General features: G+C 42.4%; 1 protein-coding gene across 3 annotated transcripts in view; it reads left to right on the forward strand.

The window, feature by feature from the left end:
* Window positions 1-12929, forward strand: part of osbpl10a (oxysterol binding protein-like 10a) — a 90115-nt gene extending 77186 nt beyond the window's left edge. For 2 of the 3 annotated variants that reach the window (XM_005457169.4, XM_025902281.1), the window contains 6 exons: window positions 907-1056; window positions 1446-1941; window positions 7586-7772; window positions 9666-9848; window positions 9939-10092; window positions 11654-12929. In XM_005457169.4, the coding sequence (XP_005457226.2) occupies window positions 907-1056; window positions 1446-1941; window positions 7586-7772; window positions 9666-9848; window positions 9939-10092; window positions 11654-11698 (1215 nt within the window). In that variant the 3' untranslated portion in view covers window positions 11699-12929. The remainder of the gene's footprint in view (window positions 1-906; window positions 1057-1445; window positions 1942-7585; window positions 7773-9665; window positions 9849-9938; window positions 10093-11653) is intronic. The other variant, XM_005457170.4, reaches the window with a different exon arrangement.
* Window positions 12930-14494: the final 1565 nt, after the last annotated feature.

A 14494-nucleotide genomic window follows, 5' to 3' on the forward strand; every position in this document is an offset into this window, starting at 1 on the left:
CCTGCTTTTGGCTTTTTTCCTGCAGCAGCTTCACTAAAATAATCTAAAGTAGGAAAGAGGACATGTACTGTATGTATCTGTAAATGTTATTGCATAGAGTCACAGATGGAAATGGAGGATAAAGAGCAGAGGGGCGTGCAGAGAGTTGTTGTTGCCTGCAGGCTCGAGAGCACTTTCTGCATTATACATCAACCTCTTTCTTTTTTCTTTCCCATCTTCCTTCCTGCCCCAAGTTGCTGCAGGAGATATCAAAGGCATGAGCTCTTCTTTAACCTCGACTGGATGTGTTTGTAGTTGAATGGTGGGACACAAACGAAGGACACAACTTCTCACCATCGCAGACGTAGTGAAGGTCAAAGCTCGAGGCTCTTGAGTCCAAACAAGAGGCCAGTCGGCGCACTCAGAGAAATTCAGAGCTGCTGTTGCCATTTAAAACACTCAAAGTGCCTTGAAAGGCTGAAAGGACATGAATGGGCCACAGTGAAAATGAACCGAATGACTGGTGATAATTGGTAATTGGCTGTGTCCCGATAGGTTGCTTCTCTAACAGGTCCTGTCCTGGCCTCTAAATGAGATGCGTGACCTTATCATTGGTATTGACAGTTGAATGGTGGGGGAAGAAAATGGCTTTATCTTCCTCCTCTTGGCCTTTTCAGAGGACAGGTGCCGGAGCGAGCAGCATTGTGTCTGTGACTGTGGAATACTAAGCATGACTAAAGTCCCGAATGTACACCATCTTTTGGTGTTAGCTTTTGATTGACTTCTTAGTTTGTTGCATTTTTTTAGAGTTCTCAAGAACAAACTCTGAATGTTTCAAAGGATAAAAGATAAAAATATAATTAATATGTTAGAGTTTGTGCAAGCAGTCCACGTGGGCCAATTTTCTTTTCCCTCTTGTTTTCGCAGCAGCACCCAGGGCTGGAAGACGTCAGCCCCAGTGAGGAGGTGACGGATACGGAGGACAACGAAGAGGAGGACCTGGGCCTCCTGGATGACCAGCGGAGCATCATTCTCCACCTGCTCTCGCAGCTCAAACTGGGAATGGATCTCACACGGGTATGACACAGAAACACTGACTCTATAAGAGAGATGGCATCCTGACTTATGAGAATTCGATCAGCCAGGCCTCAAAGTCATGTACTAAACCCTCCTAAGTTCCTCCTGCAACTGTAACTCACCTTTACATCTATTCTTTCTTCTTTAATGCCGTGTCTGGGTTAATTAGCATCATACTTGTTGTCATTGACGTCAGCTAGGTTCTGTAATTTGGCATCTTTCTACCACAGCTGCTCTCTCCGCCTTGGGCCTTTCATGGATGCAAATGGAAAGGCAGAAGGAAGTCAAGTTACCAAAAAGTTCTTGGCTATAAAGTTTGATTGTAGCAGCATTGACTGAAACAAAATGTGTCACAAAGTGTCTATCTTTCCTTTGCGTTGCTTTCCTAGGTGGTGCTGCCTACTTTCATTCTGGAAAAGCGATCACTGCTGGAAATGTACGCTAACTTCATGGCGCACCCCGACATGTTCCTGTCAATAACAGCGGGGGCCACGGCTGAGGACCGAATAGTCCGCTTTGTGGAGTATTACCTGACTGCCTTCCACGAGGGGCGGAAAGGTGCTGTGGCAAAGAAGCCCTACAACCCCGTGTTGGGGGAGACCTTCCACTGTTCCTGGGAAGTTCCTCGGGACAAAGTCAAGCCTTTGGTCAGATCGAACCCGGGGTCGGCTCGGGAGCCAAGCAGAGGCCCCAACAACACGCAGGACGAGGACTCACCGGGAAGCTGCTACAGAGTGCGTTTTGTGGCCGAGCAGGTGTCCCATCATCCCCCTGTGTCCGGGTTTTATTGTGAGTGCCGGGAACGGAGGATGTGTGTCAACGCCCACGTGTGGACCAAGAGCAAGTTCATGGGGATGTCTATAGGAGTGTCCATGGTGGGAGAAGGTGAGCCAGTCTACCACAAACCTTCTAAAATACTTTGGGTCAAAGAAAGGTTATCACAGAAAACAATCAAAGTCTCCTGCATTCATGCATTTTGTTTTGATCTTTATTTTCATTCATGCATACAGCTCTAGCTGTAAGCACAGCCACATGCACCTGTTCTTGATAGCTTCTGTTTGCAAGGGGCAGCCAATCAGAAGAAAGCTGTCTTAAAGGGAGAGGAGAAAAAACGGCTTGTTAGCAGATGAACAGTATTATGCACCTGCATAAGATAAATAAGCATAATTTTGAACTGTGAATCATGTAAATCTATTCTGGCAGGGCCAAGAATATGCTATGGAACCACAAGTGAGAAAAATAGTTCCCCTTTAATAGAGAACAATCCCTCATTTAGTGTAGCTCACCTTCTAGCATCTACAGGCTATGTGGAAAGTCTCTAAACAGTGTGTCTCACCAAAACTGCCTGCCACTGTGCTCTGTCTGTGTGAGGACTATAAGATCCCTCCTGTGGCAATCAATAGCCCAGACCTCTCTGCTGGTACTGTTACATCGTGTACAGTAAGCTGTCAGGGATGAGTCACCCTGAGCCGAGATACAGGAAGTCCTTGAGCCCAATCAACTAAATCCGGATACATAAACTGACCACCTGCCACCAGGTTGTGACGCAGCACTTCGTTGTCATGCGCGGAGGCTGATGCTGCCGTCAGAGAACACGATGACCGTCACCTCAGGATGCATTGATTGGTGGATTTATTTTTTGCAGTGGCGTCTTTCCTGACAGCAGCTGATACTGTAGTTTTATAAAGAGGCGCTGATACTGATTGGCAGTGAGTCAGCAGCAGAATAAGAAACGGCAGCTGATGCAGCCTGAAAGCCACACGAGATGCTGGATTTCGGTTTGACTTGCATCCTAATGTATGGAGCCTCTTAGAGGTCGTGTAGGATAGAAAAAAAGAATAATAAACCTTTTTATACACTGATGTGCCACATCTGGATTAACTGAAGTTCTTTGCTTTAATCCAGCGGTCCCCAACCCCCGGGCCTCAGACCGGTACCGGGCCGCGAGAGTTGAGGCTCGGGTGTGAAATGTATGGTTTTCAGGGTTTTTATCGGTTTTCAGTGTTATTTTGTTATCGTTTTTATCGTTAACTCGGTTTTCCTGGGTCTTTTCACGTGTGTTATGAATAAATCTTCTTTTGTCAGTACCGGTACTAGTTTTATTTTGTTGTATCTATCCGCGACACCTTAAAGGCCGGTCCGTGAAAATATTGTTGGGCATAAACCGGTCCGTGGCACAAAAAAGGTTGGGGACCGCTGATTTAATCTATGACATGCAAATGCATCTTCAGAACCATTACATGATTAATTGATAACATGTACAGGATGTTATCTCGTTATTTGACTGATAACGGGCTTCAGTACTCAGGAGAGTGACACAGTTATTGAAGATGTATTAATATGTATATATTTAACATGAAATCGCTTGTTTGTTTTTTAATATCGTGGCCATCATTAACACTTTTATATAAGTGCTACGTAAGGGTTTTGCTGACTGTAGTGTAAGCTTTGGATTAAACAAATATAAATCCTATTTCTGGAAAATTTGGGGTATTTCCTAAGAAGAAAAAAAAATCACCGAAAAAATCTATAATGTCACTTGAACATTTATTTAAGTGACAGAAGTACAAAGAAAAGACTTTGAATAGTTAATTGCACTTGGAAATGTACAAAATGTCAGGATTTGATGGCTGCAACACACATGGCATGTTTACTGATGCATTATATCAACTTTCCTTTTAATAAAACCTTTTTATCACTTTGGAACTGAGGATATTATGTTGTAGTTTTGCAGCTGGAAATTTTATCTTGCTCGATGTAACGCCTCAGCTCACCTCAGCAGTCTTGATCACTGTTGTGTGATTCTCCTTTTTATGAAGTGTTGTACTTTTTCAACAGGAGATGGATTTGGACTGGCAGCAGGTCAAACGCTCACCCTCTGTGAAGTCTTGTCTTTGTAGCCATGAAGACATTGTCCTGCTGAAATGTGCATGATACTTCACCTGCTACCAATTAACTTGCTTAATGCTACAGTCACACTAGTAAAACCACAGAACGACCAAAGGTAGCATGACAAGTATGCAGTCTTGTTGCCCTTGAAATGATTGCTTTGAAGACTGGAATCAGGTCTGCAACCACTTGCAGTTAGTTGCAGTCTTCACAGTGAATTTAGTGCAAAAATGGTCAAAGAAAAAGTCAGGGTCAGTCTGCTATCAAGTGTGATTGAATAAGGTCAGGTTCAGATACAGTGCATGCAAACTGTTTGTGATAATATGGAGATTAACTGTTCGCAGAAATTCACATTAACTATTCACATTCAGAGTCCAGGCAGAATCTTATTGGAAACAGAAATTACTCCACAAATACTGACGTTGTTGCTTCAGGACAGTGACTTAACTGCAAATTTATGTGGTGCTCAGCAACTTTTCTTACAACCAGTTGATTCGAGTCCCTTGTTGCAGACAAGCTGCACTCATCAGTGCAGACTGACTCAGATTGATTGCAGCGTGTTGCCCAACTGTCTGCATTCATAAAGCACGTTTGTAAATTTGTAAATCTTTGCCAAGCTCTGAGCACGGTGGCAGTCACTCGAAGTTGGACCATGATTGTTTTTAAAATGGAGACTTGTGGAATTGGCTCATGACAGCTGAGTGGCCAGTTTGTTAAAGGAACTTTTTGTAATTAGTCAGAAAAAATGCAGAAAAATTCAATGCAATAAATGGGCAACCAAATTCTAAATTTGTATATATTAAAAAATACAGTTAAAATTATTTTTTTAAATACTTTTTTGGACTTCTGTCAGTTAAATAAAGGTTCAGATGAATCAATATAGACTTTTGTTTGTGTTGCACTTTGGAAAATACCCTTTTCTAAATAATCCAGTTTATATATACATGTTATTGATCTTCATATTTAATTGTCTAAAGCACCAAAGCACTTTAACTCAACATGTACCCTAATGTAAGAATAATGCTGAAGTATTTGCATCTCTCTAATAGTTTTTCTATGTGTTTGACTCATAAATGAAAAGTTTCACCACTTGAGCCCCTTGGAGGAGGAATTCATTTCTTATATTTTGTGGTTGCTACTTTTATTTGCTCTAAATGAGCTCTGAATAACTCCACCACCACGAGTTTACTCATTTACCATACAGACAGTTCTTTCAGCAGTAACTGGTTAAGCCTGGCACCCCCGTCGCTGGTTTATCTCTCACTCTGTGTCATTATGTGCTCACAATGGGACTGCATGCAGTTTTTCCCCTGAAGGCATCTTGCAGTGAAACAGCTAAACAAGTGACCTCTTGTTTACCATCATAACCTCGTGTTTACGAGGTTATGATGGTAGAGCTGAAAATTGTTCGTGGTCATGAGAGGGGCATGGGAAAACTTGAGATCTTGTTCATGACAAACTAAATCTCCTTGTGCACTGATGACACACATGATGTTGGTGAGTGGATTATTAGAAGCACAATAGCTTTTCTTTATGGGGATTCCTGAGAGATTGAAACACAAACAAGGAGCCCAAGGAGACAAACTAGTTTCTGTTTCGCTAAATATTCTCCATTGTAGCTAATAGCTTTTATCATTGCATATTAATGCAGGTTCAAACTATATATATCCCATAATTCTGGTGTTTGAGCCCTCTGTTTGGCAAAATTTAAAATTCATTTCAGTTGATTAGTTCCTGGCACAGACGCAGCATTTAAGTCTAGTCCACAAATTTTCAATTGGGTTGAGGTCAGAGCTTTAAGAAAGCCATTCCATTAACCTTTTTTATCAGTTTCAAAACCAGTTTGATGTATATTTAGGATCATTTTCCTGTTATAACTGTGTCTAAGTTTCAACTGTTCATTTGAGTTGTTGAAAAATTTGTACGTAGTCCTCCTTCTTTATTATTCCATCCACTTGGTGGAATATACCAGAACCACTGGCAGCAAAACAGCCCCAGAGCATGATGCTACCACCTCCATGCTTGACAGCTTGTACAGTGTTCTTAGGTTTAAAAGCCTCGCCTTTAGTTCTCCAAATAGACCTCGTTACTGTGGCCAAATTACTGAATCTTTGTGTCGTCTGACCATAAAACTTTTCTCCAGAAAGCATTTGGCTTGTCCAAGTGCGCAGCTGCAAATTTCAGTCAAGCTTCAAGGTGTTGATTTTGTAGCAGGGGCTTTAGTCTTGGTCTGCATCCTCTTATTATGGAGGCGATGTAAAACCTGCTTCACTGTCACAGTGATGCTGGTGTTTCAGCAGTTTCCCCTTCATGGCAGGCTTGAGCCTTGGTGGTTCATGGGTTGCGCCTGAACATCCCAACCAATTTCATTTGAAGGCGACAGTTTTGGTCTTCACAAAGACTTTTGCAAAGTTGCGACACATCCAGATAACTCGTGTTTAAACTGATCACCTTTGAATCTGCAGTGTAGAAATGGGTCTAATAGCTCCAACCTGTTAAAATCTACAGTTCTCAGATCTTCACTGAGTTCCTTGGACTTTACCATTGTCCTTAGTATTGGTCAGTCCAAGGAGTGCTGTCAAACAAATCATTGCAAGCCCAAAATCACAATGACTTCCATGCCTACGATGACTGTATGTAAACTTAGGACTGTCTTAAGCATCTCAGAAGCAGAGCATGTAGTCTGTTTTTTATGTTTTATTTGGAAAATTGGATTCTTTTTGTTGTTCCTGTGCAATCCAGAGCTGGAAGCTGCTCATGGATCTGTTCTGCAATACACTTTGGCACATCTGTCAGAATCAGGCGTTATCTTGAGTGGTTTTAGTTCAGCTCCTTTTTATTGTCTTAGACCAGCGGTCCCCAACCCCCGGGCCACGGACCGGTACCGGGCCGCGAGAGTTGAGACTCAGGTGTGAAATGTATGGTTTTCAGGGTTTTTATCGGTTTTAGTGTTATTTTGTTATCGTTTTTTTCGTTAACTCGGTTTTCCTGGGTCTTTTCACGTGTGTTATGAATAAATCTTCTTTTTTTCGGTACCGGTACTAGTTTTATTTTGTTGTATTTATCCGTGACACCTTAAAGGCCGGTCCGTGAAAATATTGTCGGGCACAAACCGGTCCGTGGTGCAAAAAAGGTTGGGGACTGCTGTCTTAGACTATATTAGAATGGCTTTGCATGATTAACGATTCAAAAGTAATTCCCATCTATATGTCCTGTTATGCTGTTTACCCCTACATGTGTGCATGTTTGATGTAAGTGTAAAGTTTTTAAAGGGTGTCTAATGTCTGTGTATCTGCTGTTTAAGTCTCCAGGCTGCCTTCTGTGTTTCATAAGTGAAAAATGCTCAGTCAGCGACGGGCACATAGTTGGCTTAGTGAAAACATCCACATACGAAGCCCACGCATTTAATTACTTTGACAGCTGATTGTGTTTTCAGACAAAGAGGGATGGTGTGCAGGCAAATCAGCTGTGCTGGCATTCCTCACCTGATTTAAACTTCTTGGAAAATGGCGTTCTCTCTCTTGGATTACTCAAACAATTTATTCTCACAATGAGCTTAAAAAAACAAAACATTCTTGTAGCTGCTCTCATCACATCCTGGAGGACTGACTTTAAGGGCTCCATCTCTTTCTCCCCGTAGGAGTCCTTTATCTCCTCGAGCACGACGAGGAGTACGTCTTCACATTGCCCTGTGCCTACGCCCGCTCCATCCTCACTGTGCCCTGGGTGGAGCTGGGGGGCAAAGTCTCCATCAACTGTGTCAAGAGCGGCTACTCGGCCACAGTGACCTTCCACACAAAGCCTTTCTACGGAGGGAAGGTACATCGGTGAGTGTTTTTTTCCCCCCTCTGCGATAGCTTCTTTATACATGTGCTTCAGTTTAAGAAAGGACAGCTGGTTCTTGTTCACTTCAGGGAGGGCAGAGGAAATTAAATAATTCATCTGTGAGGTTATCAGGCTCTTACATATGACAGATTATGTCACCAGCAGTAGTAGTTCAAGCATGCAGTGGATTTCACAGCTTATGCTTCTGTCTTAACGTTTCAGTATTTGTGAGTTATTTTATAAAGTGAAACATTTTAGCAAATTTAGGCAGAGAAAATACAGGAAATGTTTGCCAATAATTTGGTTTGATCATAAAAACCATTAACTATCTGTGGTGCCAGAACTTTTCTTCACCATTCAATCGTGGGGCGATCGTGGCTCAAGAGTTGGCGGTTTGTCTTGTAGTCAGAAGGTTGCCGGTTCGAGTCCTGGCTCCGACAGTCTTGGTCGTGGTGTCCTTGGGCAAGACACTTCACCCGTTGCCTACTGGTGGTGGTCAGAGGGCCCGGTGGCGCCAGTGTCCAGCAGCCTCGCCTCTCTCAGGGCAGCTGTGGCTACAATGTAGCTGACATCACCTGTGTTTGAATGGGTGAATGACTGAATGTAGTGTAAAGCGCTATACAAATACAGGCCATTTACCATTAAGAGAAAACAATGTTTCTACACACTGAGTAGATGCTTGCATAAAGTTGATATAATGAGCACACTTATGGTGTCAATGTGGCATCATCAGTGTGAACCAGGAAGTTTCATATAGGAACAATCCTGGTGTGGCAGGTGGATGCTCTCCCTGAACCTGTTGTATGCAGTTTGAATGCTTCTGCCCAGTACCAAGAGAGTTAAGATTCTGTGGTCAGAGAGGACCGTCTGTGTCTTCCTCCTGCATTGTTCTCTTTACAGGCTCTGGATGGCACTTCAGTTCACCCTGTTGGTCAACAGATGATAGGGATTGCTTGAGGGAGAGCCTACGGATCCAAGCATTGCGTGTTGCATAACTTTTTCAAGAAATTCATGTATTACTTGAACCAAATGATGTGGAGAGCTTTGCTCTTTTTGTCTTTCTGATTAAGACAAACAAATTAGTCACAACCTCCTGAAAAATGATTGGAGTAATGTGATTTAGCGACTAAGTACAGACAGGCGACCATTTAAATTTTGTGACCAGTTTTTGACAGCGGTGGTGGAGAGTGCGACCCAACACTGGTCCAAAATCTTCCACGGGCATTTAGTAGACTTGAGATCCAGTAACGGTAAATGCCGTAGCGTGTTACTTACATCGTTTTTATAATCAAACAATTCAGTGACCCCTTAGACTCCTGTGGATGGACAGAGATCACGTTTCAGGCCACCTTGAGCCCTAAGCTCAAGCTCAACCTGTTTCCTTTAATTTAGTAAAAGATGGATGTCACAGTGTAAGCACAGTATGGAAGTTAGTTTTAGTAAAACTCTGTGCTTCAATAAAGGAACTATTTCGCGATTAAACTCTGATGAAACTGAATAATGACAGAACAGAGTAGTTAGTAGGTGACGATCCATGGAATCTAGATGTTGGCAGTGTTGGAGATGAAGCAGGTGGAGAATTGGATAAGGCTCTGAGCAACCAAATGAGGTGCAGATTGGGAGTCTGAAAGTCAAAATAGAAGAGCAGCACTGGGATTCAAAGCACAGGGAACAGAGTGATGATTGCAGATATGGCTTTGACAGCCCAGAGAAGACAAACAGCCCAACCACTCAGTAATAAAGGAGATCGTGTCACATGTAGAACTTCTGCAGAAGCTTCATTAAGTGATGATTTAATTGATCTTAAGTGCATGCATATATCTTAAATATCTGCTTGCTAAAGCCTGCTTTTAACTTCCCAACAACAACAAACGGCCTCTGTCTTGCTGCCATAGGGTGACAGCAGAGGTCAAGCACAACCCGACCAACACCATCGTGTGCAAAGCACAGGGAGAGTGGAACGGCACGCTGGAGTTCACGTACAGCAGCGGGGAAACCAAAGTGATCGACACGACCAAACTTCCCGTCACCAAGAAGAAGCTGCGGCCGGTGGAGAAACAGGCGAGGACAGAATCCAGGTGAAAGGCAGCAGAGTTCAGTCAGCGTTTTGGGAGCGTTTCACTGCGATTTGCCCTCTGACACGGTTTTCAATGTGTTTTGGCTTATAGGCGGTTGTGGCAAAACGTCACCAAGTCGCTGAAGGAAGGGAACATCGACGAGGCCACGGAGCACAAACACAGACTGGAGGAGTGTCAGAGAGGGGAGGAGAGGCAGAGAGCAGCTGATAACAAACCCTGGACGCCCAAATACTTCACTAAAGAGGTACTGCAAGAGCAATAAGATTCAGTCTGAACTTTGCTTTGTAAACATTCCCATTTCAAAGTATATCCCACTGCATGGCATAATACTATATTTAATACACAGTGCGCTTCATTTACTGTGAAATCTGAGTGAAAATCTTTGCATTATTTAGTCGCCCTGACAAGCAAAAGAATTTTGAGCCTTGCTGACTGTTTCAGAAGTAAGCTTTATTTTTAACTTGAGGTAACGCCTCTCCCTTTTTCCTCATTAGTGGCACACACAGCGCTTGTGTGCTGTTTTTGTGGTGATACATTTTTTGGTCACAACAAACTAAATGTTAGGTTTAGTTCTTGCTTCTGCAGTAGCAACCGACTACAAGAGAACTTTCTGCAAAGTCGTGCTGCTTTAATCACCTTTGCTTCCTTTATATTGCTGTCTACTTTACATAAATGGACTGGTTCTTATGTAAAGCACCTTATACACTATGACTCAGGCACACAAGCACTTTTTTTTTCCTATGTCTAAGTGTTTTCCATCTAACATTCATGCACATTCACACTCCAATAAACGCATCAGAAGCAACTCTGGGTTCAGTATCTTGTACAAGAATACTTTAGCATTCATACTGAAAGACATGACCTGCTCTACCTCCTGAGCCACAGCCACCTGTAGAGAGACTAGTACAAGTGTATGTCAAAAAAAATTTGAATAACCTGATTAAGTTCATCTTTTCTTTTTGCTTTTTACTTCCAAAAGATACATTTTGTTCCATATGAAGTGAAACATCCTTTGTTTACAAAAAAGGATAAAATCCTTTTATATATAATTGACTGATTATTTCTTACAGCACATGAAACACAGGATCAGTATCTTAGATTATGAGAATTTTCAAGTTTGAATACATTGCAGTACAAACTGTACAAATACCGTGCATCTCTCAGAGATGAGGATCCAAATTTTCAGATGAAAGTCTGTTTTGCTTTTAATTGGAAATCAAAGTCATGGAGTCTGGAGGAAGAGAGGAAGGCACCAAATCCAAGCTCCAGAGTGACGTTTCTGCAGTTGTCATGTGATCTGCTGGTGGTGGTTGGTTCGCTCTGTTTTTACCAAGTCCAGAATCAACACAGAGATTTTAGAGCACTTTGTGCTTCCATCATCGGCCGGCTAGCTTTATCAAGAACTATCAAGACTACAGATGCTAAAAGAGCAACATGGACTTCAGCTTTGCGCACTGCAGAGGTGTTACTGATCACTTCCACCCACACTGATGCAGTAATTTGTGGTAAAGGAGCCCATGGGCCAAGTAATGGGTGTATAAATAAGCATACTTTTCAAAAGTTGGACTTTACTGCCTTATGAATCCTATTTTGATTGCTTTTAGGAAATAATGTAATAATCTAAGATGCTGGATTTCTGATTTTCATGTGCTATAAAGCATAAAAAGCTTTCATACAATATTGCAAGTTTTTAAAGATGCACTGGGTGGGATTTAAATGGGCTTTACTTTGTAAATTTTGGTAATTTGATCCAGTTTTGAGCTTTTTTATTTTCTTAAAAGGCTTTTTCTCCCTCACCTGTGCAGGGGGACGGTTGGAGCTATAATAACCCGCTGTGGAAGTCAACCTGACATCAAAAACGCTCCTTTCTAACGGACTATAACAACTCCAGCTCCCCGCGCTGAGGAGGACGGGGGAGGGGTTCAAACGAGGGGAGCGGCGTCCCCCGTGGACCTTCAGACCCCACCGAGTGACACTACGGCGACATAAGCAGGAAACAAGCAAGGTGCCAAAGGGATCTCCACAGTTTGGGACTCCTGGGGAGAGCAGTACATTTTATATACAGTTAGTAGTATTCAAAGTAGAATATTTCTATTTTTCACCTGTCAAGGCCTTTTTTTGCACACACACAGTTTATGACGCCTGCCACTAGTGTCCCACTTTGTATTTTTCTTTTTAATGATCAGCGCGTTTTTCTCAGAAATCATAAGTGTTTGTTCCAGGTTTCATGCCATGTTAGAGTGGATCACATCTCCTGTAACACATAATACTGTAGTTCCCAGATTAGTTTGTTTATAACGCACTTTTAACATAGAAGTAAATCTACTATTTTGTATCGATGGCTTTTACCAATCAGGTTGGGTCTCTCAGAGCTTTAGAAGAATTAAGGAAACCTAAGCAGATTTAAAACTATTTAAAATCAAATGTACTACATTAGATGATTTAGTATATATTAATATACAGTATATTACAGCAAGCTACTAGAAAGTGAAGGTCCTGATTGTTTGTGTCTGCACTATGAATGTATCTTGGCACATTTTAATTGTACAGTATGCTTTCCCATCTTGTACTGATGGCTACTACACATGCTTACTACAGTATGTTGCTCTATCACCTCTGCCTAACAGATGAGCTCCATTACTACCTCTCGTTTCGCCATCACACGCTTTTTCTTCCAGAAGAAAACACCGGTTTGTTTGTATTGTAGCCAAGAGCTCCTCTAATTGGTGTTGTATCTGCGCCCCTCAGATGACACGTCCATAATTAGGGAGCCCCTGTACACCCCGTCTGTGCCTCCTGAAGTTAATACTTCTCCTTAGTTTCAGCTGTGGTGAGGATTATGGATGAGGCAGCTTGCAGGAACATACAGCCATGTTATCACATTTTGGGGGTGGCGGTGGGGGAAAGAGGCTGCCTCTGTGAAGATGAAGGTCTGCCAGAATAACAATCACTGGGAAACTGCAGGAAGAGGTTCATACCACTGTGTACTCGCGTTTTTATGTCTACATTTGACGAGATATGTGACGATTATTCAGACTGATCGGCTTTTCTACAATAAAGTAAAACGGTTTTAAATGAAAACTTTGTTTATTTTTTTGGAATAAAAAGAAGAAAACCGCACAAGGCCACCTTAAGTTTTTAACGTATGACAGTATTTGTATGCGGATGAAGTTACCCACTCCATGATGATGCTCTGCATTATATGTGTAAAAAACAAACCTGTCAGCCATTTAGACCACTGTTGGAGCTTGTTTTACACAAACACTGACTCTGGCCTTACATGAATCCAACAAGCAATTATTAAACATGTTTTCTTTAATGAAATCTGGTAACATCTGGGCTCGGGGAAAACTCGTGCATATAGCATGTTAACTGTCACAGGTGGCTAACCTGTTTTTTTTCCCCCTAGCCATGCTAATACAACTTCAGTTCAATTTTATTTATATAGCAGTCACAGCTGCATCACAGAGCTTTATTCTGCAAGGTAAAAGCCATGCAGCAGGGGTGTCAAACATGAGGCCCGGGGTTCAGAATCGCCCTGACAAAGATTTCAATCTGGCCAAAATATGAAGGAGGGCATACATTTTTAGACTTTTAACAGTATTTTTTTAAATTAATTTCACAGTTTTTCCTGATGATTAACACCTCCCTCACAGCCAGTCATACTATATTTATTACTTAACTACTTAGTAAAGAATAAAATGACAGAAAAGTTCATCTTTTTCACTGTCGACTATATTTTGATTTTACTAAATTTATCATGTAGAAAAACTGATGTGCTGTTGAAATGGTAAATGGCCTGTATAGCGCTTTACTAGTCCCTAAAGACCCCAAAGCGCTTTACACATCCAGTCATCCACCCATACATTCACACACTGGTGATGGCAAGCTACATGTAGCTACAGCCACCCTGGGGCGCACTGACAGAGGCGAAGCTGCCGAACACTGGCGCCACCGGGCCCTCTGGCCACCACCAGTAGGCAACGGGTGAAGTGTCTTGCCCAAGGACACAACGACCAAGACTGTCGAAGCCGGGGCTCGAACCGGCAACCTTCCGATTACAAGGCGAACTCCCAACTTTTGAGCCACGATCGCCCCGTGAAATGGCACTTCATTATCTTGTACTAAGATGTTCCAGGGACTAAATGTGTAGTTAAACGTCTTTACACTGACACAAAGTGGAGTTTCACTTATCCGGCTAACTTAAGATCAAAGTGTGTCCCTCTTGGTAAAATGAGTTTGACATCACTGCCCTACAGTAATACAGAGAAAACCCCAACAATCATACAAACCCCTATGAGCAAGCATCCACACATGTACCACTGACTAGATGCCCATCAGCTGATTAAACAAATCCTTACACAATTAGTTTGTTAACACTAATCAGACATTTCATTAGGTACACCGGGCCAGCACCCCTCTTTTTTTTCTCCCTTCAGAGCTGGAGGTGAAGCAGAGATGAAGGTGCTGGAGACATATTCACATGATAGCACCACAGTTGCTGCAGCTTTTTCGGCTGCTCGTCCAGCACATCTCGATTTTGCACAGCACACTGTGGAAGCATAGGCTGTATATAAAAGATGGACACAGCAAACATATCACCCTGTGACTCAGCATCAGCATTCACAACATGTGTCATGTTACAT

Source organism: Oreochromis niloticus, linkage group LG22 (genome assembly GCF_001858045.2).
Source record: "Oreochromis niloticus isolate F11D_XX linkage group LG22, O_niloticus_UMD_NMBU, whole genome shotgun sequence".
Classification (NCBI taxonomy): domain Eukaryota; kingdom Metazoa; phylum Chordata; class Actinopteri; order Cichliformes; family Cichlidae; genus Oreochromis; species Oreochromis niloticus.